At 43.5% G+C, this 24048-nt stretch overlaps 1 protein-coding gene across 1 annotated transcript in view; it reads right to left on the bottom strand.

Moving 5' to 3' along the window:
* PRR5L (proline rich 5 like) overlaps positions 1-18741 on the bottom strand; it is a 41416-nt gene extending 22675 nt beyond the window's left edge. Inside the window, exons 1-3 of the mRNA XM_019552136.1 lie at positions 18442-18741; positions 17011-17091; positions 10572-10620 (exon numbers count right to left, since the gene is read on the bottom strand). Coding sequence (XP_019407681.1) covers positions 10572-10620; positions 17011-17091; positions 18442-18611 — 300 coding nt within the window. The 5' untranslated portion in view covers positions 18612-18741. The remainder of the gene's footprint in view (positions 1-10571; positions 10621-17010; positions 17092-18441) is intronic.
* Positions 18742-24048: the final 5307 nt, after the last annotated feature.

Here is a 24048-nt window from a genome sequence, read left to right as displayed (position 1 = left end):
TGACAGTCTGCACCCATTCATAGTGTAGCATGCAAGATTGCTAACCAGAATCTGTTAAAAATCTTCCCCTAAAACACTTTTTGAAAACCCAACACTTTCTGTCTAACTAGGCTGAATTTTTCCTTGGAAGTACTTGCTTTCTGCTTCTTTTTTTCAACAACAACAGAGATTTCCACGAAAAAAGAATTCAATTTTTTGCCTTGCTCTATTCTTAAGAATCAGGAGAGATGAACATTAACAGCTGCAGGGAAAGCTGTTCAAATTTTCTCTTCTAGGAAGGACACTATCATTGTGTTGTTGCATTTTTACCAAGTTTCCCTAGAAGGAGGACATGACCTTGGAGACAATGTGTTGGCTTGTTGGGATGCAACGTTCAGTTTGGACTCATTTAGCAGAATAGGTAAAATTGTCTGTTGCTTAGGTCTAGGAGAGAGTTTATTTCACTGCCAAAAGATACCAACAAGCCCTTCCAAGCACTCCCTTCTCCAGATCGTGCACTCAGCCAGGTATATATGAACTAATACTCTATAATTTGCTGAACAAATCCATACAACCTAATAAACACAGAGTGAAGGTTTGCAACAGACTGCTTACACAACTTGATCCTGCTTTTTCCCTGGTTGCTACAGGCAATATAGCAAGACATAGCCTGAGGAAAAAAGCAATCTAATACAGTTACAAGCATGACCAAATAAAGATCTATACCTAGGGACATCACTTGAAGGACACTGCTTTATATGAAAGGGAACTTAGCTGTCTTCTAATGTCCCTTTGCTACTACAGCAGGATTGTGTGCTAGCATAAGAGATAATTTCCCTTCCCAAGACAGCTTTCTCTTCAGCCCCACAGTGAGGACTTAACTTAGTTAGGATGCCACAGGCTGTTATGGCTGTAGTGATGGAGGACAAATATGGCATTATGACTTCATTGTGGAAAGAAGAGACTGACTGGAAAGGACCAAGGCCTTGAGTTTACCCCCACCTTTTCCAAGCACTTAGAGAGTTAAGCAGGTTTTTCTTCTCAAGAAAGATCAGCTGGGCACCATGTGTTTTCCTCCATTTTGGGTGCATCTACACAAGCAATTAACTCAGAGCAATAAACTCTGGCACAGTTTGCACCAGAGAAATTTGCTCCCAAGTCCAGTATTTACATGTGTGGCTGTGATCACAGCAATACGAGCTGAGGGGGAGCAGCCCTGGACTGGTAGTGGCACTGGGAGGTCAGTCCTGGGCTCTGGGTCACAGCATCAGGTGGTGGAGGGGCTGGCTGGGGTACGGGAGTGCTGCAGTGCAGGGCTAGCCACTTGGCAGCCCTTGCACCATTGCACCCTCATGCTTCAGTCAACCCATTCAGTTTACTTGTGCATTGCAGCACGTGTTACCACTCCACCATAAGCTAGTACTGTCCTGGACAATCCTATCCTATTGCAGAGTTAATTAACTTACTGCGCCCTAATACTGATTCACATCTAGACTGTGGCACTTTACTGCAGAGTTGACACTTTACTGCACAGCTAATTAGTCGACTCTGCAGTAAAGTGCATGTGTAGATGCACCCATCATGTCTGTGGAGGGAGCTCGTTTTTGTAAGATCTCTACCATTAAGTCTTCTCTGATCTGCTTGGAAGATATTCATATAAAAAAGGATCCAAAAGTGAGTCATGTGCCAATGTGTAAAAAACATCCACTCTGCAGGTGACAACATCTTTCGCCTAGCAACAAGACACAGACTTTTTTTGTTGCTGTTTGTTGGGTTTTTTTCCGCCTTCCGTGAGGGGAAATGAAGCAAGCTTCTCCAATTGTATCTGCACAAGGAATTTGAAGTTGGCAGGTTGCCACTGCCTAAACTGGAAATTGGCTAGGATGTGACATTTAACACCCAGAAACTTACAAAAAGTGTCAGGGGAATCTTTAGATACCACAATCAGTTTCAGATCTTGTCCAGTAGACATGCCTATGCCCATATCCCTGAAATGTAAGTAGATATGGAGGAGTTTTCTAATTAACCAAAGAAAGAAACAACCTTTCTCCAATGTACACTTGAATGATTTCAGGAACAAAAAAAAAATTCCTTTCAGCACTGGACATGCCAGTTATTTCTATTAATCAGATTGAGATAGGCATAAAACATATTTGTTAAAAACAAAAACTGTTCAAAATACAAGTCTCTTTTTTTTCCCAGCAAACTCAAAAATCTTGGTTTCTTTGCTGGAGGAAAACAAAAGAAATATTTCACAATTTCTGAAGTCCAAACTGGGCTCCATTTCTGACCAAAACCAGGTTTCAAAATTCAGTGCTAAGCATATGATTTTACAGATTTTTGTAGCAAACTTTTAACAAATGCATGAACTTTTGCAGAAAGCAATTCTAGTGCCACTCAAAATTGTTTGCCTAGGATTTTTCAGCAAGATGATTTCTGGTTTCAAACAGTTCTAGGCTGAAGCTTGTAGAGATGCTTTAAAGCTTCAATTAGGCTGGTGAGGAGGGCAGGAAATAGGTGCTTTTATTGTCCCAATAAAGCAGACCACATTCAGAATCAGGAGAGAGATGCCAACAATCACAAAGGGGCTCATTTAATGCAAGGAAATCAGAGAGTGAAAGTAACCAAATGTAGGTAAAAGAAAAAAGCGTGCCAGGCAGGATAAATACACTTCTCTGAGGGGGCATCACGATAAGAATCTAGACCACAATCTTTCAGGTCTGCAAAAACTGCAGGAAAACTCAACAACACTCTAGCCCACACAATTGCAGTTAAGAGTAAAATGACTGGGCAGGTCTCACATGTCACGAAATTTCACATTTAGTTTTAGTGGTAACCACCACCCACAATCCAGAGCCCAATGGTATATTCATCAAACCCACAAACCAGCCTTCTGCCAGTGTTAAAGCGATAAGCACTCTTTACTTTTATCTGCACCAGGCAGTATTAAGCCTTCTATTAGATTCACATCCCAAATGCAGCTTACTGGGGCTGATCTGTCTATTGAAACTCTTTACCTTAACAGACCTGGACAGCTGCTAACATCTCTGGAGAAGCAGCCTTAAAAGAACTCAGTTGCAAAAAGTACCAGATGGAGGGGACCTGGATCTACATGAACAGGACTAACTTGGGATCCTGGCCAACCCACATAAAACTGCAATAATAAAGACCAGTCTGCCCCAATAGGCCACTGCAGCTACACAGCTGAACTCTGTTAGAGAAAATGGTGAATTCTTCCCTTTTTAAGTGACCTAACTACTCCATCCAATAGCGGCCCTAGCATTTGATCAAGATAATGGTCAGCTATATCTTTATCTGCTTGGAACATGCACATCTACACAACCAAACAATCACTTCCCTTCTTCAAGGTAATAGGCAAAACAGAGCACGTAAAGGAAAGCAGTATAGACATCTAAATTTTGCAACGTGAACAGAAGCAAAACACAGGACAAAAGACTATTTCTGCTACTAGCAAGGCTTTACAAAGGCAAACATTGCTTGAGAAGGGATCACAGAAGGAAAACAGATAGTTGGAGAGACTGTAAATAGGATAGGGAACCTTCTGCTTCTACTGCTGGTTACTAGGACAGACCTATTCCAGGGCCTTTATAGTTTATTAGTATTCTTATTCAGCACCTCAAGATTTTAGCTTTGTGTGGTATTAATTTATCTAGCTGGGTGTATGGTACAAAAGAGCTGAAACACATCAGATTAAGAGCTACAGAAAGTTTAAGCCAACAATATTTTTTTTTCCTTTACAATACATGAGCCTGGGAAAGAGGGGGCAAGACCTCCTTTTTTTGAACAGCTCCATTTTGCACCTGTCTTTTTTCTTTAGCGACCTGTACACTTTAATGGACACTTTATTATCTTGTACATTGGTTATCCACAAGACCCTGCAACACATCACAGGAGACTAAACTTAAGATTTGGAGCAAGGTCCCTGCTGCTGTATTCCTAGTGTGACAGACTGGAAACTTTGCAGCAGCTTCATCTGAATTTTAAGCAACTTAGATTTTCATTAAATTAAATATGAAACTATAAATCATAGAGCATGTGTCCGTTCTTGATACCAGATATTTGGCTCAGTGTTGTCAGTGCACCACACTTACTGTACTAATGACATATAGCTAAAGATAATTGTTTGGGTTTCAGCATCTCAGAAGGAGCCAGTTGGGACAAGCACACTACTGGCTGGCTCTTTCTACTAACATGATCAGCAGTGAAATTGTTAACATTTATGTTTTCATTTTTAGGTTTCAAAGTTAACTACCCATTGGACATGAATAGGGAAAGTCCCCCCCCAGCAAAGCCATCAGTTCAGGCTATCTGAAGACTCAAAAAGAAAAGGTATTGATATATCAATTTGCAGCAAGTTCATATTTTAAAGGCTTTCTTCAAAACCAAAAGGGCTAGAGGGATTATAACTGAAATATAATCTGAAGCCTTCAGAGTGACAGAGAACATGAAGTACATCCATAGCTGCAGAATACAGAATACCAATTACAGTATTTAGTTTTTATATTCATAAGTCACTGTCAATGTTGTGGCTTACAGCTCTGCTACTATTGCTAAGGAACCAGATTTGTAACACATACTTCCTTCAGAATCAAACATTTGAGTTTCCACTGGGCTCTTTATAGAAGTGGGTGTAGATCTATTGTACTTCCATTTAACTACAAAACAGAGTAACACAGAGGACCTGGGGCTTTGGTAACAGAGATAAAAATCCTCCTAGAGTCTATGAAAATAATCTGAGAATTATGAAGAAACCCAGTAGCTCGTTCTATTCTTGAAATTTAGAACTGGTCATTCCAAGAGCGCTGGTATAAAATTACTTCTGAGCAACGAATTCAAGTGAATCACAAAGTTAGCTTTGTCTTTGAATGTGAAGTCTGTTCCATGGAAAAGTTCTTAACCTTCAGTGGTTAGAACAATTCTTTACAAAATAATGTAAGAGCCAGTACTCTTAACTCTGGAAAATGTGATTCGAAAGTTATCTTAGCACTTACTAATGGGAGCCTGTATTCCGTAAGAAGACGGTAAAATAATAAAAATAGCTTAAACATTTCAAGCATTGGTAGATTCAGTGAGTTGTTCTACTTGCTACTAGAAAAGCATCCACTTTGCACGTGAGAACCTTGGGAGAAAATGGGTCTGTCCTTAGGGAAAGAAGAGGTCGGAGAATAAATGGTGTCTTGCATTTGAAGAAAAATAGCAATGTTAGTTCAAAGATTAATAAAGCTGTCTTCTTTCTGTCTTCCGTATTCCCCATTCCTGTGCCTCCGTGCTTCTTGTTCAGGGATCTATAAAAAGTACTGTCAACTTTTCAGAGCATACAAGTGCATATTGCCGAATTTCATTAATACAATATTTCAGTACAAAGTGGGAGAAAGACCTCTTATAATAGCCCACATCTCATACCACTTATCCCCTTACAGCAGGGGTGGAAAAAATATGGCCCGCAGGCCAGATCCAACTAGATCTGGCCTGTAGGCAGGCACCCACCAATTAATTGTATTTCACCCAGCTGGCAGCTGCTCCTGCTGTGCTCCTTATACGGCTGAGTTCCACCCACCCTGTCTGGGGTGGTACATGCTGCACTCCCAGCCTCCCCAGCCCTGGCCAGCGGGCATAGCTTTCAAGCAGGGCTACTCCTGCAGCTACCTGGGGAACTGCTGGGCTCCCCCAAGCTCCCGCACTCCAGGCAGCACATAGAGAGGGGAAGAAGTTGTGGCATTGAAGAGAGTGGGACAGGGGGCATACTCTGCTGGCAGCTTGCTTTGGTCCTGCACCTGAGCCAGTGGGCGCACAGATGAAGGTAGGGGTGTGAAGGAACTCAGCTGCTTGCAAAGCCCTGCTGGGCAGGCACGGTACAGGCAGGAAGGGTGGGAGCAGCAGCAGCAACAGCAGCAGCAGCAGCAGCAGAAGCCAGTGTGGGCTTGGCTGTAGCCCCAAGGCATGGGACAGGCAAGTGGGATGGGAGCAGCAGAAGCAGGAGTCAACATAGGCTCAGCTGCAGCCCTGCCAGGCGGGCCTGGGACAAAGGCCAAGAGAGCTGGCAGTGCTAGGCTTGGCTCCCCCCACCTACCCTCCTGAGGGCTTCCCTTGCTGCCTGCTGGTGCCAGCTGCTTTCCTGCCCCATTAAAGCATTCTGCAAGCCAGACAGGCAGGGCTGATCCCTTGTCCCCACCTCCGCCTAAGGAGGGGGTGGGCTCAGCCATGTCATAAACAGCAGGTAAGGAGAAGCCCCCCCACACGCACACACCCAACCTACCCACACCCCAGCCACACACACCCACACCTCCCATCCCCACCACATCCACACACATACACACACAAAACCCTCCTATATGCACCACACCCCATCCGCACACCCCAACCCTCACCATACCCTCATACACATGCAACAGCCTCCCTCATACACCCCACCCACACACACCCCTCCCCGCCCTGGTTCTAGGTAGGAAGACAACTGGGGAACGGGGGTTAGGTGACCCCAGAGAGGTATCATAGTATCATAGTAGCTAGGGTCAGGAGAGACCTGATCAGACCATCTACCCTGCCACAGGCAGGAATGAATGCTGAGTTCACAAGACCCCAGACAGGTGATCACCTAACCTTTTTTCGAATTTGCCCAAGGTAGAGGCAAGAACCACTTCCCTAGGAAGTTGGTTCCAGATTCTGGCCACCCTAACTGTAAAATATTGCCTCCTGATCTCTAACCTAAACCTACTCTCCATCAGCTTATTACTGCTGTTCCTTGTCACCCCAGGTGGTGCTGGGGAGAATAGGGCTCTTCCTATTTGCTGATGATCTCCCCTGATGAGTTTGTAGGCAGTCACCAGGTCCCCCCTCAGCCTCCTCTTGCTGAGGCTGAACAGGTTCAGGTCCCTCAGTCTCTCCTCACAGGGCCTGTCCTGCTGCCCTCTCACCAAGTGGGTGGCCCTTCTCTGAACCCTCTCCAGGCTGGCCACATCCTTTTTAAAGTACGGTGCCCAGTACTGGACGTCGTACTCCAATTGCAGCCTGACCAGTGTCACATAGAGGAGGAGTATCACCTCTCTGGACTGGCTTGAGATGCATGACAAGGTATGGCTGGCCTTGCTGGCTGCGATCTGGCATTGGTGGCTCATGTTCATCTTAGAGTCAATAATGACTCCAAGATGCCTTTCCGCCTCTGTGCTTTCAAGAGGGGAACTCCCCAGCCTGTATGTATGCTGTGGATTCCTTCTCCCAACATGCAGCACTCTGCATTTGTCTACGCTGAACTCCATCCTGTTCTCCTCTGCCCACTTTTGTAGTCTGTCTAAATCTAGTTGCAGCCTCTCTCTTCCTTCAAGTGCGTCCACCTTGCCCCACATCTTAGTGTCATCAGCAAACTTGAACAGCATGCTTTCCACCCCCTCCTCCAAGTCGCTGATGAAGATGTTAAATAGTGCAGGCCCAAGGACTGAGCCCTGGGGGACCCCACTGCTCACATCTCACCAAGTTAAGTACGACCTGTCCACCACTACTCTCTGGGTGCACCCCATCAGCCAATTTTTTACCCATCCAACTGTGTAGGTATCAATGCCACAGTTGCCTAATTTATTGATGAGAATGGGGTGAGAGACAGTGTCAAAGGCCTTCTTAAAGTCTAGAAAGACTACATCCACGGCAACACCATCATCCAAGGATTTAGTTACTTGGTCATAAAAGACAACCAAGTTGGTCAGGCAGGACCTGCCTTTGATGAACCCATGCTGGTTGCCCCTGAGCATGATCTCCCCTGCTGATTCTCTCCAAGATCATCCCAAGGACCAAGGTGAGGATTACGGGCTTATAGTTACTTGGGTCCTCCTTCCTCCCTTTCTTAAAAATTTGGACCACATTAGCTAGTTTCCAATCCCCCAGCACCTGGCCAGATGACCACAAACGCTCATACAGCTGGGCCAAGGGCTCCGCGATGACCCCTGCCAGGTCCCTCAACACCCTTGGGTGGAGGGCATCTGGACCTGCAGATTTAAAAATGTCCAGCCCTTCCAGAAGATCCCTAACTACATCTGCACTGACTGAAGGCCTGACAGAGCTAACCCTGAGATTGTCCCTACCTCTGGTAGGAGGGATGTCCCAGTCCCTGTTGAAGAAAACAGAGGCAAAGAAACTGTTAAAAATATCAGCTTTCTCATCTGGCGTAACCACAAGATTACCATTTGAGTCTTGCAGGGGCCCTACATTGCCTGGTGCCCTCTTCTTCCTCCCCATGTACTTGAAAAAGGACTTTTTGTTGTCCTTAATCCTGGACATTAGCCTGAGTTCCATCTCTGCCTTGGCCTTCCTAATAGGCTTCCTACACTCATGGGCCGAGGCGAAGTACTTCTCCTTGGTGACAGCTCCTCCCTTCCACTGATTGTATGCCCCACTTTTAGTCCTCAGGCATTCCTGAATGCCCCTGCTGAGCCAAGGGGGTTTCTGAGCACTGTTACGCCCCTTGGTGACCATCTAGTTTTGAGACAAGGGCCATTGCTTCCTCTGTATTAGAACATATGAAGTGCCAATTCTGACAGTGGCCTTCAAGTGAAATATCTGTCACCAAGCTCTGCTATTACGATAAGATATTGCACACTTTTGTTTGAATTCCAAGTTTATTGACTGATAGCCCTGGTACCAGATTCCCTGAACTGCATACAGGATAGGCAAGGTTCTCTCTGCTTGCTAATAGCTTAGTCCTGATCTGGATGTCCAACCTACAAGGATGAGAGGGTCCATTAAGCATTTGTTCTACTATCAAGATGCCCAGTGAGTGTCAACTAATAGCACTGGTGTATATCTGAGCCTACAACCTGGAAGAGGAAAGCTGCATATCCTGTTAATAACCCTGCAAGTCATTGACTTCCAGGACTTTTCCACTTGGTTCACATAATACTAGTGTAGCTTGTTAAGAGTCAAACAGAAAACTAGCCACTTCCAGAACAATTTGCCTTTGAATAGTGTACCTTCCAATCAGTGCTCATATACTACTTTACACTGCAGTTTCTAGCATGCTTTATTGTTTGTAACGTTAAAAAAAAGCCACCTCCAGTTACACTAGGTTTCCATTCAGACTAACCACTTTATACTATAAGCTCAGTTTCACTAAGCATTAGTTTCACAGTTGCTAGACTCTTAGCTCACGTTCTAGGAAATGCCCTGCCATTAAGTGAAGGAAAGGGCTTTCTTCTTCCAGTAAATTAACTGTATAGATGTGGTCTGACAAGGTGGAACATTGCATTGGCGTTCATTTCTCACTCAATAACACAGCATGGGTTTTTTGGTTTGTTTTTTGGGAGGAGGTTTGTTGTTGTTTCTTTTTAAAGTCTTGCAATCTACTACCAATAGGAAATGAGACCGGTCGGTTATTTTTCTACTGCTGGCACAGTACACGGGCTGCTTCAGTCACCTCAGGAAGTATTGCAATTTTCCTCTCTCTTTTATTGGTAGATAATAAAACCAACACTGAAATCCCTGTTGCTTTCAACAGCTTTATTTACTTATTTTTGTAATGCTGCCACTGAGTGACTGTGGTACTAAAATCCAGCGGCATTCTCCTGGAATCATCTAAAACATGCTTTTATGTGAGTATCTGAACCACAACGTATAGGGATATTATTAGCCAATGGTAATTACAATTATTCACATTTGTGACTAATCATCTGTTCCCCACGCTTTACATTTTTGATCCTCCACAAACTGGAGTTATATTTCTGGGAGCCAAACAGAAACTATGACCAGACTGATTTTTGCTGATAGGAGAGTATTTCTGCCATGCCATTTGAGCTCAGAGAGAGACTTGCAGCCACTATTCCCAGTTTATTTTTAATAACGTTACACACACAAAAACTGAGCATGTGTCTTGGAGAGAAAATCGACAGCATACATTTATTTAATCCAGTATTGATAATGATAATGATGGTTAGCCTTTACGTAGCTCTTTTCATCTGGGAATAATTAATAAACAGTAGTAGTTAAGAATCAGTTCTATTTTGCTGAGAGAGGGATGATCTCTCTTCTATCTTGCTAGGATCCTATGACCCCAGCTGACTTCCTGCCCTTCAGGCAGGGGGCTAGACTCGATGATCTTCTGAGGTCCCTTCCAACCCTGATGTCTATGAAATCTATGAAATCTATCAAATTGCATATAGCAAGTAAAAGAGCCAGGAGTGTATCCCCTTTTCTCCCCTACTGCAAAACCTCCAGTCCACTCCTTTCCGTACTAAACTGCTAACCCAAATCCAAAGTGCAGCATAAACAAAAGCCCAGTCTTATATTGGGGAGGTTGTGAAGGGTATTCCTTTCTCAGCCCAGCAGGTAAACTGCCTGTTGCACAAAAACACAAGAGCTGATAATCCTTAAATTAGCGCATATATATATGAATTTTATTGAACCTGTGGCGACCTTATTTTAAAAAATCCACTGATATATTTTCCTGGAAGAAAACACTGCATGCCAGCTACCTGCTTTTAGGTAGAAATTCTCTGCTTTTTTGCATACCAAGAAGTTTAAGAGAACAAAGAGAAAGAAAAAGATTGGAACATTTAACAAGCTGTGAAGGAACAGATGCAGTACCTTACCTGGAAATAATCTGTGATGAAGGATCCAAGTTCACTCTTCAACAGACGCCTGAAGAGAGAGAGAACACACCCTATGAACTAAAGGTTTTGCTGGTCATCTCTCACAGATCTATTTGCACTTCAATCACCCCCTGCAGTTATATCAAAGATGTAAGGATAGGTATACCAGAAGGAAAAGAAATCAATCTGCTCACAGCAAGATTCCTTTCACATTGATTCATACCTTCTTCAACACCAACAGAGTCTAGGTCTGGGTCAGCAAGAACATTATACTCCCTACAGGTCGGTTTATGTGAATCTTAGTAACAAAGCTGATGGAAATTTTGGCTCCCAAAAAAGATTTCAAAAGAATTAACTAATTAGTTGAAATTGTATTTTCATTTCGTTTGAATAAAATAAATATTTGTAAAACAAAGGATTTTTCCTCCCCCCTCTACTCACCAACCATGACATTTCAATTTACTATACTTCTCCATCCTTTCCAGTACAAAAGAAGTTGAAGAATGAGGTACACAATGAAAGTAAAATAAGAGAAAAAGTCCCATTTTTTTCCAGCAGGAAAACAAGAGAGGTTTTTGTTTGCTTGTTTGTTTTCCCTCAACATGATTACCTCCAAAACCAACAGATTTTTAAGATGGACAGTAGAGTACACAAATTATTGTTATCATTATTGAAACTTTCAAAATGGATTTAAAAAAACAAAACTTTTGAGCATCCTAATAATAATTAAAATGCCAGCTATCACCCAGCTACATTAATACTTGCGTATTAATGAGCAGTGCTGGTAGCTTTCCTTCTACTTAAGGTTACCCGACACTTTCCATTATAAGTTCTTGTTTCCTATTACTATATTTACTCAAATCTAAGATGAGGTCCTCCCCCCTAGCAGTATAGTGGGAAAAGCCCCTTGTCTTCCATTCACATACAAAGCAGAGAGAGTGGGAGGCAGGCGGCTGCTGCAGCTTTTACTCTGGCCCTGAACCTGGGTTGGAGCCAGAGTGAGACCCACAGTGCCCTCTTGCCCCCCACCCCCATGGGCGGGGAGGAGAGGGAGAGGAAGAAGCAGAGACTGCGGAGGGGACATGGAAGGGCAGAGGCTATGGGGCTCTGGAGGTGGGAGGTGCCCATAGCAGTGGAAGAGGCAGAAAGGCTATAGGGGGAAGATGTGGGAGGGCAGAAGTCGAGGACCAGCATGGGTTTGTTGCAGGTAGGTCTTGCCTGATCAATCTCATTTCCTTTTATGACTAGGTGACTTATTACCTGGACAAGGGGGAAGAGATTGACGCTGTATATCTTGACTTTAAAAAAGCCTTTGATCTGGTATCCCACAATCACCTCTTGGCTAAACTGGCTATTTGTGGCTTCAACCTCACTACGATCCACTGCTTGGGGAATTGGCTCCGCAGTAGCACCCAGAGGGTGATGGTTGACGGAAGTCAATCATCTTGGTGAGCTGTGATCAGTGGGGTCCCACAAGGCTCTGTCCTAGGACCCATACTATTTAACATCTTCATCAGAGTCAGAAGCCGACTGGCCAAGTTTGCCGATGACACCAAACTCTGGGGTAAAGCATCCATACCTGAGGACATGAGGGTGCTTCAGGCGGATCTTGACAGGCTCAGAAAATGGGCAGATGAGAACCTGATGGTGTTTAACATTGAAAATGCAAGGTTCTCCACCTTAGGAGGAGAAACCTGAAGCATGCTTATAGGCTCGGCAGTGCTATGTTGGATAGCACTATGGAAGAAAGAGACTTGGGGGTCATCATTGACCACAAGATGAACATGAGCCTGCAATGTGATGCTGCAGCTAGTAAAGTGAGCAAAACACTGGCTTGCATCCATAGATGCTTCTCAAGCAGATCCCAGGACGTCATTCTCCCTTTGTACTCGGCCTTGGTGAGGCCGCAGCTGGAGTACCATGTCCAGTTTTGGGCTCCATAATTCAAAAAGGACGTGGAGAAGCTTGAGAGAGTCCAGAGGAGAGCCATGCACATGATCAGAGGTCAGGAAAACAGACCTTATGATGAGAGGCTGAGAGCCATGGGACACTTCAGCCTGGAAAAGCGCAGGCTCAGGGGTGATCTGGTGGCCACCTATAAATTTATCAGGGGTGCTTATCAGGATCTGGAGAACGTCTGTTCACCAGAGCCCCCCAAGGGATGACAAGATCGAATGGTCACAAACTCTGTTGTGACCGATTCAGGCTGGTCATAAGAAAGAACTTCTTCACTGTCCAAACCCCCAAGGTTTGGAATAGCCTGCCACCAGAGGCAGTTCAAGCGCCCACTTTGAACGCCTTCAAGACACATTTGGATGCTTATCTTGCTGGGATCCTATGACCCCAGCTGACTTCCTGCCCCTGGGGCAGGGGGCTGGACTCAATGATCCTCCGGGGTCTCTTTCAGGCCAAATGTCTATGATATCTATGATACCCTTCCCCCCCACCCCCAACTTGCAGCTATGGGAGGGAAAAATTCCAGACAACCCTCTGATTATTCGAATCTATACCTGGAAAATTATCACAAATTTATACATTTTCCATATATAGAATCTAATTATTGGGAAGGTCATCTTAAATTCAGGGTCAACTTCTATTTGAGTAAATATGGTAGAGAGACAATTGTCAGGCTCAAAATTCCTCTGCCAGGTCTCCACCTCAAGGGTGAATTTTTCTTGAAAAGTTTTGTTTAGTTCAGTAGTATCCAACAGCAAGACGGGGGAAATGTGCAATTTTGCCTTAATGTGAACTGTACTGTTGAAACAGTGCACTATTTCGGTGCTTTGGAGCAAGGAGCCTAGAATTTGGTGACAGTGAAGGGAGATCAGAAAGATGTGGTTTTTTGCTGTTCCTATAAAAATTAACCTCAAAGCCAAATTGAATACCTCTAAAAACATCACAGTTGTTCATGTTCAGTAGAGACTTGTTAGAGTTTGACAACTGAATTCTCTGCCCTGAGTATGCTGCATCCCAGAGCTACAGATGCATGCAGGAAGGTGGAAGACCTGTGAGAACCCAGTATCACAGGAAAGGCTTTGCAGGCAGGAGATGCCCATGCCAGGCTTGAACTGTACAATGAGGACATACCCACAGAGATGTAGAACGACTGTCTCAGAATTAGCACAGAGAGATTGTGATGGGACTGATATTAGAGCCAGCGAGAGGTCCAATCCCGAGGCCCATGTTCTAACTAGCTGATGACACCACTACAGATTTTTTTCCTAGTCTTCATTCAAAGTAGATTCTCATGATAAAATATTTCTTTCATAAAAATTGAGCTATTGGTGCTTGAATTCCTTCTGAACACTCGTATAGATCCCTCCCAGGACCATATGCATTATGCAAAGATTTCAGTCTAAATTGTGTGTCGGGAGGGTGGTTTGGTGGGGGAAAAGAGGGGAAAGAGGAGGGAAAGAGCACAATGACAAGAGCAGTGTTGTGACAGCAATCCAGAGCAAAGTGTTTAGTAATCACTTGTATCGTAATTCAGTCATCACTACCCTAGTCGGAAAGTCCCCCCTGCATTCCCAGAATCATGTAAATAAGATCTGTGGAGAATCCAGGGGATGTCCTTTGTACATTTTTTTCAAATCATGCACGTTAGGTGGGTTATGAATGAGGAAAGGCTGCCAGTTCAAACTCAAGAAACACAAGAGTTGGCTTTTCCACAGGTTTGCTTTTTCGCCAGGTCTCAGCTCCTCATGCAGGCAGAGCTGACACTGCTGCAGTAGCATAACGTGGGATGGGCAAGTGGGGTACATGCCCTGGGTGCTGCCAAAGGGGAGGAGGGGTGCAGAAGGATGGAGAGACTGTACCTCACTCTCCCATCTCATATTGCACCTACATGGAGGGCTGAAGGAAGCAGTTGGTGCAGGCAGTGTATATCGTAGAGCACAAGGCATTCTGGGCATCAGAGTTTTTTTGTAGAGTGGCTGGTGGGGGAAAGAACTGAGGTCTATTTTTTCCCGCTGATATCAGCATTTTTTTCTGCCTTCTTCACATGGACTTCTGCAGCAAAGAAAATGAGGTGGAAGTTTGCCCCTAGCAGCAACAAACTCTATTGCCACTATAGAGAAATACAGTTCCCAGAAAATCATGCACTACATCACATTATTGCTCCTGCCTCCTGCCCTGTGCTGAAGTGAGAGGCAGTGCAAAGGATGAGAAAGTACTGAGGCACATTCTGCCAATGTTACATCTCTGGTTTGTTGAACAATAGATGGAGAGTCACAGGTGCCAAACTTCAAAGCTGTTTGCGTACATGCCTGCAGATGCAAATCTGTTGCTTCCCTAAGTTGAAATGAATGTACTGTAATTTTTAAAGCTGTTTATTTAGGAGCTGACACTTTGAGACATAACCATCATTTGAGGCACCTGCTCAGAACGTCAGTCATTTATCTCAAGACATGTGCTTTGTCTGTATATACAGGAACACGCTCCCTGCTAAATCTGAGCAGACAATTTCTGGATTTCACAAAAAAAAAAAAAAAATTCTGTTCTTCAACCAGCTCTTTACCATCTATAAAACTTCAGCAAATGAAAATGAGGTCACCATGAACTATGCTATTCAGAAAGACTTATTTTTAAACAATATTTCTTCATTTAGTAATGACGGCAGCTTATCTACTGGAGAACTAAATTTTTGGCAAGCATTAAAAAAATGAAGTTGAGTTCTTACTCCAATAGCAGCACATGAAGCAGTCATTAGAGGCATGAAAGGAATTGTCTAACTCAATGGAATTGCTTAAACTTTTACCTTTGGGCTGCGATTAGGTCAGAGAAGTTTCATGATCTCTAAATTGTATTTCTTTGGAAAGTGGAGAAAGGGGTAGTTAGACTGTTGAAAATAAGAGCTAGAGCTGGAACAGCTACCTGAACTTTAACCTATACCAGTGCACAGCAGAAATACAATAGGGTCTTATGATTCATATTTTATACTAATTTAACTTCCCCTTCTCTGAAAATGTTCAAAGTGAATGAACATGGGTGTGGTGAGAAAGAAGGAAAAATGAGATCACACTTTTCATGACCTCTGTGGACATCTGCCCCTGAGAAAGTATCTTAAACCAGTCTCATCAGGTGCTGGGGCAAGAATAAAATGGTCTTTGTGAGGCAGACAAAGACTCGTTTAGAATGCACTCCTACCTTCCTATATTAGGAAGTTCACCTACTACTGAAAGGAGTTTTCAAGTAATAGATCCAGTTGCAAAGGCCTGTCTACATAAGGGAAACTTTCCTAACAACTGGAACCTATTTTAAAACCAGTTCAGAGAAACCAATTTTAAAAACAGCTGGAGTTATAATACAGCCCATGCTTCTGGCAGCTAGAACCTTTTCTACTGAACCTATTCCAAATCTGTAATCAGTAAGTTTTGAAACAGGATTTTTTCTTCGGTGTTGGCCAGGCAATGAAATGAAAGGGTAACTAGGTTTTACCTTTATTCTCTAGTAGAGTCAAGATGCAGTCTCATCTTTTGAAACAATTATTGAAAATAGTTCTGTTCAGACCCCATAAGCAAATAAACCATAAGCAAAGAGATCACATTCAGCAAAGATTCTGCCTGCTTAAGAGAGGGTTTCAAGATGCCTTTGATAAGGCTGTCTTAACAACATCTATACTGCCAACTTCAACTTTTCAAGCACCCATGAATAAGTCCAACCAAAACCATACCATTTTGCTTTACAGATGCTTGAGAGAAGGTTAGGTCTTCTTATTATTTGCCTTCCAGGTTTTGAACCTTTAGGGCTTTTATTTCCTAAGTTTTACTCAACATTCACAAGGTCCAGCAACATGTTTTGTTCATGAAACTGGAGAAACTGATGTAATCTTACATCTGTAGGAGCCTGGGCTTTAGGGAAAAACACCAATCGTTACAAGGTTCACAGCACAATTGCAAAATCGCTGCAAGGCTGCATTAGTATCCAAAGGGGAGACAAACTCCTCCAGAGAACAGAAATTCCCTTCTACCCAAATCGGCACAAATCGTGCCCTATACCCGGGCAAGCTAGAGGAGGAGATCCTAGAGCTTAGAGCTACAGGACACTTTTACGCATGCTCAGACGTGTTCTCATTAGAACGCGTCAGAGCAGGCTCAATTAATCGAACAAGCTTTCGTTAAAGAGTCCCTGCCACCATTTTGAAATGCAGGACACTGAATACACAAGACGCTGCAGGCGTTTTAATTAGAGTGGCTCCCAAGAGCTGCTCTCACTAAATTTCCCCCGCACCCCCATCCCAGAGTATGTGTGTAGCCCCTCTTAATGCCTATTTCTTCCCAACCAATGGCAGAGGGGAAAAAAGAGAGAGTTAAAATACAGTTTATGCACTTAAGAGCCAGATCATTGTCTCTCACCCACCAATCCCCCCACCTGACCCAAAAGTCCCATTCTGCTACCTGTGCTGTAGATAAAACGCTGTTCAGCGCACAATTCGACATACCTGATGTTTTCATTGAGGGCGTAAAGTTCGTTGTTTTGCAAGCCTCCCCCTTTGAACACATTTATCACTGCTGTTTGAACACTGCCAAAAAGAAATGAGACAGTATTACAACCATAAATAACACGTGTCAGGATGATTTAGTACATGGAGCAATCTGAACCAGCAGCCAAGAGCCAAGTGGATATAATGGGGTGGGAAGGTTAATTGCACTTAGATACTTCCACTTTTTCTCCCCTGGAAATCATCACTCTTGTTTGCCTATGTCTCTCATGGGAGATAGAGCAGAACAAATGTAGCCTGTGTTTACAGTAGGTGAAGGAAAGCCATTATAGGCACCCAGAATACATCATAAAACCAAGGCTGCATGTGAGCTCCTGAACTGCTGCCGGACCTTTCCCACAGTACCCAGGATAAGGTGTCGTTAAACTCAGTTCTTTACAATAAAATGGTACTGGGAGTACAGGCTAAATCTCTGCAACATTTCTGGGGCAAGTTATGTAGGTCAAGGATGTCAAATTCATCTGGCTTTGTAGTCTGGATAAGTCACATAGGGTTGATCCACAAGCCAGATCCAGAACCATGTCATCAGGCCCACAAGGGCTGCTTGTGGGACTGGAAATTTGGCAGTGGAAGCGTCAAATCCCGCAGCTTCTCAAACCACAGCAACCGCCACTTTTCCCATCGCCAGATTTCTGGGAGCTGTAATAATTAATGCTGCCATCATTCATCCAGCCACCTTACGCTGGCCCCATGAGAAGCTCTGCAGGCCTAATGCCATGGCTCTGTGAGCCATATCTGTTTATATCTCTGCTGTAGATAATAACAGTTCAGTCAGATCCAGCCTTCTGCCATGTATTGCAGTCACTGCTTGTAAAATGTTTGCTAGTGTGCGCTCAAAAGTAGTCTCTTAATTAATATTTCATTTGCCTACTGTAGACAAGGTCTTTCCAGTATCTTCTGCTTTATGACATGCACTGGAGATGCTTGATTATTAGGGAATACTAGGATAAGTCACATACAGCTTCATGACACCAACAGACAACTTTACCAGCTTTAGAAACCACCCCAAAAGGCTAAAGATTTCTCTAGGCATTTGAAAACTGACCTTTTGTTGACATTGTTTGCCAGCCATGGGTCCTCCTGAACTCCTGCCAAAATGGCTTAACTGTTAGTGCATATGGACACAGTCTCTCTCAACACACTCACAGAAAGCATGGTCAGATCAACCAGTCTCCAATCTGTATCGATGATGGATCAGTCCCACAAATGTAGACAAAACTGGAAAAGTTCTAGAAATTCATTCAAGCCTACTACCAGACTAGCTAAGGTGTAAAAGCCTTTAAGTACCACATTTCAGACCCACAAGGTCAATACCTAGAGACCTTCACAAACCAAGCCACGTTTGGCCTAGGCCCACTGGACCCTCCTCACCTGTTCCATGCAGAGTTGGAGCAGAGCTGCAAAGCCTGCCGTGCTGCTTGAAACCGTGGCAAGTCACTGAGCACTGGAGAGCTCATGAAGCGAGGCCTGGGTCTTCGAAATGAACCCATCTTCTGGAATGGGAAAGCAAAGGGTGGGACTAGGGTGGAGCCCCCAGTCATAGATTCAGATGGAGTAGAAGCAGGTAGGCTGGGAGCTGTCTTCTTCTGAAGGTCAGACTAAGAAGGGTGCAAAGGACACAACTGCGCTGGCACAGACTGGGTCCCCGTTCTTCAAACCCAAGGGTTCAAACTGCAGCAAAAGCAAAAGCAAGTCTTCAAATAAGTGTTTCCCAAAACACAGGTTGGGGACTAGTGTAATCCTGGGCTTTAAAAATGAAGACAGATAAAGGGCAGAGAGGGGGAGGAAGAAAAACTATTTAAAGCCTTAATCACCATTCCCATAATGAATAAGGCAAAGCTGATAGCTCTTCAACAGCATTGCCCTCTTGTCTTGCCCCTGCAGTAGCCAGTCATAAAAACAAGCCATGGTAGAAACCTGCAGGCTTAAGCAGCTCCTTTCCTCTTCCTTCAATTTAGCCTGGTGTTTCTCCTCTCCTCCCATTTCAATTTAGATCATCTTTCTAAAGTACAAGAGGGACTTTAGAAATGCCTTAATTATAGTGCTATATATTCATATGCCTGCCCTAGGGAGCATGAAGTTGGGAGGGGAAACTGCAGAGACTACAAACAAAAAAGGAAAAAGATGCATACCAAGGGAAAGGGACAATAAACAATGGAAGCTGTTCTGTGGCAAGAACATGGTGAGAAGGAAATAAAGGTACCCAAACATGAGTCTATAATGAGTAAGAAAATAAGGGGCTTCTACAAAAGATGCTAGGGAACCAGTGATTTAATTAAAAGGCACATTGGGTTTTTGATCCATATAGACTAGCAGTTGCTTCTGTCTATCTACAAAGCATACAACTCTTCCCTTTGATTATCATCTTCATACAGATGAACAAGTAGCCCTCGGTAAACCAGTTAAATGTCAGAGGTTAAGCTGGGTTTGGATAAACCCATAGAAATTCAGAGTTGAGCCAGAGCTCCTGTTGTATTTGGCTGGATAGTATTTTAGGAGTTTGCAGTGGGGGGCCACTGAGCTAGGTACTTAGGAGACAGAAGGCAAACATCTCTTTCTTTTCTATTACCATCAAGAGAAAACCAGGAAAAATAAATAAATTAGGATGCCTATGGTAAAACAACAACATTCCCACTCAGTGATTATCCCCTGAGGGCACGATTCATTTCTAGCAGCTTTGGGAAGCTTTATTGCCCCCTCTGCCCCCAACCCACACATTCATTTCTTGAATGTCAGGCTTGGCAGGTTTCTCCCTACTGAGCTAGTCCCATTAGGACCGAGCCCTTCTCCCTACTCCCATCCTTGACGTCCATTCGCTAGATTCTGACCAATTGCTCTAAAACTAGCATGCACTCTGCAGTTTGCCCCAGATCATATTATCCCAGACTCTAAGGAAGCGTGAGAAACTAAAAAGAACTAGAAAACCCAACGATTTATGTTGGGCCTCCCTCAAAATCCCCTTTTCCAACCAGCCTTACATTGTATTACAAGGGTATCAGGATCTTGTGCTTTGACCAGAAATTACTGAAACAGACCTCATTTATGAAGCACTGACAATACGTTCAAAGGAATAAAATCACCAAGACATCATCCCAAAGCCCTACAATCTGTAACCCTGTCCACAAAACTCCAGGTACGTTATTTAGACACATTTAACTTAATTTGGATAAGCTCTTTCTGGTGCAAACAGTGATGCTCAAATCCATTTTTTCTGACACTGAACCTGTTAACGAAGCAAATCCCCTGATAATCTGCTGAATGTTGGCATGATAGGGTGTATTGGGATAAAGTGCCTCTAGGTGGATGTGTTGCTAAAAACAAGGAAAAAAGTTAGCAGTGAGAGTTAACTGTGCTGACATTTTTCATCTTTAGATTTAAAAACTAACAACTCAAAGAAGTGAATAAACACAGTTCATACCTCTCAGAGGTATGACAATATAAAGGCTAGGTAAAGGGACAATATAAAGGCTTGAAGGGAAAATACATATTTTTTTTCAGAACCAATGCAATGCCATTAGTTTAGACCAGTGTAGGAAATAGGAAAGTTAGGCGAAAACTTGTGTCGCTCTGCATGACTTCATATCATTAGTAGCATCCCACCTACCTAACAAAAGAATGCCCATGTGTATTTAACACAACTAAATCACAGCATGTCATTAGGCCATGTTCAGTTGACATTTTTAATGGTTTTCTTTGCAGTCAAGAGTGCTAAAACAACTAAATGAAATCTTAGATCCTGGAGCACAAATCTGTGAAGAGAGATCTGCTAGTGTGAATTTCTTTGGCTGGATTCTACAGATTTTTAAAGCCACAGGGGATCTTTATGATCCCCTGGCCCTACTTCCTGCAAATTCATTAGCTAGATTCCCCAGCAAATTCCACAGTTGCAGATTCATGAGATAGACAGGGTCCTGTGACAAACTTCCTGAATGGCTGTTATTAAAAGAATATGCTTGCTCTTGCTCACGGAGACTTAGGTGCTGTTTTCCTTAACCTTCTGTCAAAAAAAGTCACCCAGACAGATAGTACATGTTCTCATCTAAGTCCAGAAGATAAATACATTCCCTTCGCCCACAGCCATCACTACAGGTCACCATCAAGAACTGAACATAAGACATGCAGCATGAAGGGCCTGATCCAATGATCTCATAGATCAGTGGGAGCCTTTGCATTGCTTTAGGACTCAAATACATGAGGACTTAAAACACTTTGGCTAAGAGAATTAGTAAGCTGTTTTCGGCATATGGCCCATCCACTAGGAGGCATTACAAATCATTGGCAGTGCATTGGCCATTTCCGACTGGGAGTGCTAACAATTACTTCTGCCTCCAGCCTCTCCCCACTGCCTTCTTTTGCTATGTTCAGGCCATCAAAAAGCAACAGACAACTCACAAGAAAGCATATTTTTGCTAGAGCAAATGTTAATTTTGCAGACCTAATTTATATCAGTGATTCTCAACCACGGTCCCTCAAAATCTTTTCAAGGGTGCCCCAAGGTGCCGTGCAATGTTTCCATGGTTAGGTGTGCAAACATGACTCTGAGATTTCAAGCAGGAATCCACAGTATTAAAAACACTCTCACCTGTTGTGACCTTTCCAAGTTCTTCGCAAATGAGAAACTGCTTTATTATTTCCCCATAATCAAAAAATAAGAGACAGCTAAGAGATAGCATTTTCCAAGGAGTGTCTCAAGTCTAATGAAGTTGAGAACCACTGAGCTATAAATCAAGCATCCAAGTGAGGCCCCTAGCTCCTCCTTATTGCTCTGCAACATCTGCCAAAAGCCATGAGACCCAGTTTTTCCTTCCACAGTAACTACTTTATACCCAGATACCTTAAGACAAGGTTCCCTTGTAAACACTATCTCATTTTCACAGGCATATTTTGTTAGTATTTTATTGGTTGTGTCTCTTTTATGTGTTCCATAATGTGCAATTTGTAGAGGGTTTTTTGCTGAGAGAGGCTATCTTTGCGGTTGGAGAGGCATCAATGTAGTTATAGGTTTGTAAGGAGTCTTCATGACATTCTGGCTAATTTTGGCTACCAGGAATGCGGAGTATGTAACAAATTGCTGAGTATGACAAGTTTATAACTGTTCCCCCTCCATTTTCTATGAAATCTAGTAAAGAATTATACACACACACACAAAGCATTTCAGGAAAAGCCATTCACTTCTGATATTCCTTCAATCTTCTCCAAACATGTCCTCTTTCCTCCTCCTTCTTCAGCAATCCCTTACAGTCAAGGATGATTGTCCTCTGTTATTATCTTATCTGTGTGCCCAAAGATGGCTGATCAGGCCTATCCAGGATTGACAGCCTCTACTGCAACTTGGGCATGTGTTTCCGTATGGGTTGGGTCATGCTGGATTCTTGATTTGATGTGCAACACACTAGTTTTATTGTTCAAACACTTTCATCTCCTGTTGTTGTGAGGTTTCAAAGTACTGAGATCCCTGCAACAAACTCTTCCTCCATTTGGGGTGGTCTTGGGTAAAGACCTCCCATGAGTTGATACTGATGTTGCATTTTTTTAAGGTGACCTCAAGGACATCCTTGAAGTGCTTTCTCTGGCCTCCTGTTGAGTGGACATGTTGACTGAGCTGGAAGAATAAAACTTGTTTCAGGAGTCTGGAGTCGGACATTTGGCTAACATGGCTGGCCCAATGAAGTTGATGTCAGATGATCTCACCTCAATGCTCATAGTGTTTGCTTGCAGGAGGAGGCTAATGTTGGTGCATCTGTCTTACCACTGGATTTGAAGGGTCTTCCACAGGCAGTGTTGATGATGGTACTTCTCCAAAAACTTTAGATGTCTCCTGTACACTGTCCATGTCTCAGGTCTGTACAGCAAGATGGGGATCATGAATGCTCGATAAATCATGAGCTTGGTTTCAGATCTGATGTTGTGATCTTCAAACACGCATTTCTTCAGGCATCCAAAGTCTACACTTGCACATTTAGGCAATGTTGGATTTCTTCATTGATGTCAACCTTCTGCAAAAGATGGCTTCTGAGATACGGGAAATATTCAATGTTCTGTACAGTCTCACCATGGATCTGGATTAATGGAACTGGGGACTGTTTATTAGGAGCTTGTTGGTGGAAGACCTTAGTCTTCTGAATGTTAAGCATCCATCCCATTTTCTTCCATGCTTCAGTAAAGATGTCAACAATTATCTGAAGGTCTGCTTCTGAGTGAATACATGCTACAGCATCATCACTGTACTGGAACTCAGTGATTGAGGTCATAGTGGTCTTGGTTTTGGCTCAGAGTTGGCTGAGGTTAAACAGCTTGCCATCCATTCGGTAGTTTAGTTCCACTGCAGCTGGAAGTTTGTTGGTGGTCAGATGTGACATCACGGCAAGTAATATTAAGAAGAATGTTGGACCGATGAGACAGTCTTACTTAACTCTCCCCATTTTAACCTCAAAGGGATCTGTGATAGATCCATTACTGAGAACCACCGCTCACATACCATCATGGAGCAGGCAGAGAATGGTGACAAATTTTGGTGGGTATTCATACTTCAGAAAGATCCTCCACAACCCTTCTTGGCTGACAAGAGTCAAAAGCTTTCATGAGGCCATAGAAGGCCATGTATAGAGGCTTAGGCTGTTCCCAGCATTTCTCCTGCAGCTGGAAAGATCATGTGAGTTGTGCCTCTTGATGCCCTAAATCCACACTGAGATTCCAGGAGGAGCTCTTCAGCAAGTGGAAGGAATGGCTCAGGAGGGTTTTCACAATGTTCTTTCCTGTGGCGGACAGAAAGGTGATCCCTCTGTAGTTTCCACAGTCAGACTTGTGTCCTTTCTTGAAGACTGTCACAACTGTGGCATCCCTGAGGTAGGCTGGGATGTCCTCATCATTCCAGATCCTTAAGATGGGGGCAAGAATCTGTGATGTGAGCTCCTCTCCCTCCTGCTTGAAGATGCCACCAGGGATTCCCATCCACTCCAGATGCCTTGTTCCTCATCT

Source organism: Crocodylus porosus, unplaced genomic scaffold (assembly GCF_001723895.1).
Source record: "Crocodylus porosus isolate Cpor-Errol unplaced genomic scaffold, CroPor_comp1, whole genome shotgun sequence".
Classification (NCBI taxonomy): Eukaryota; Metazoa; Chordata; order Crocodylia; family Crocodylidae; genus Crocodylus; species Crocodylus porosus.
Note: the sequence above shows the minus strand (reverse complement) of the source record. Positions and strands in the feature narration are given on the sequence as shown.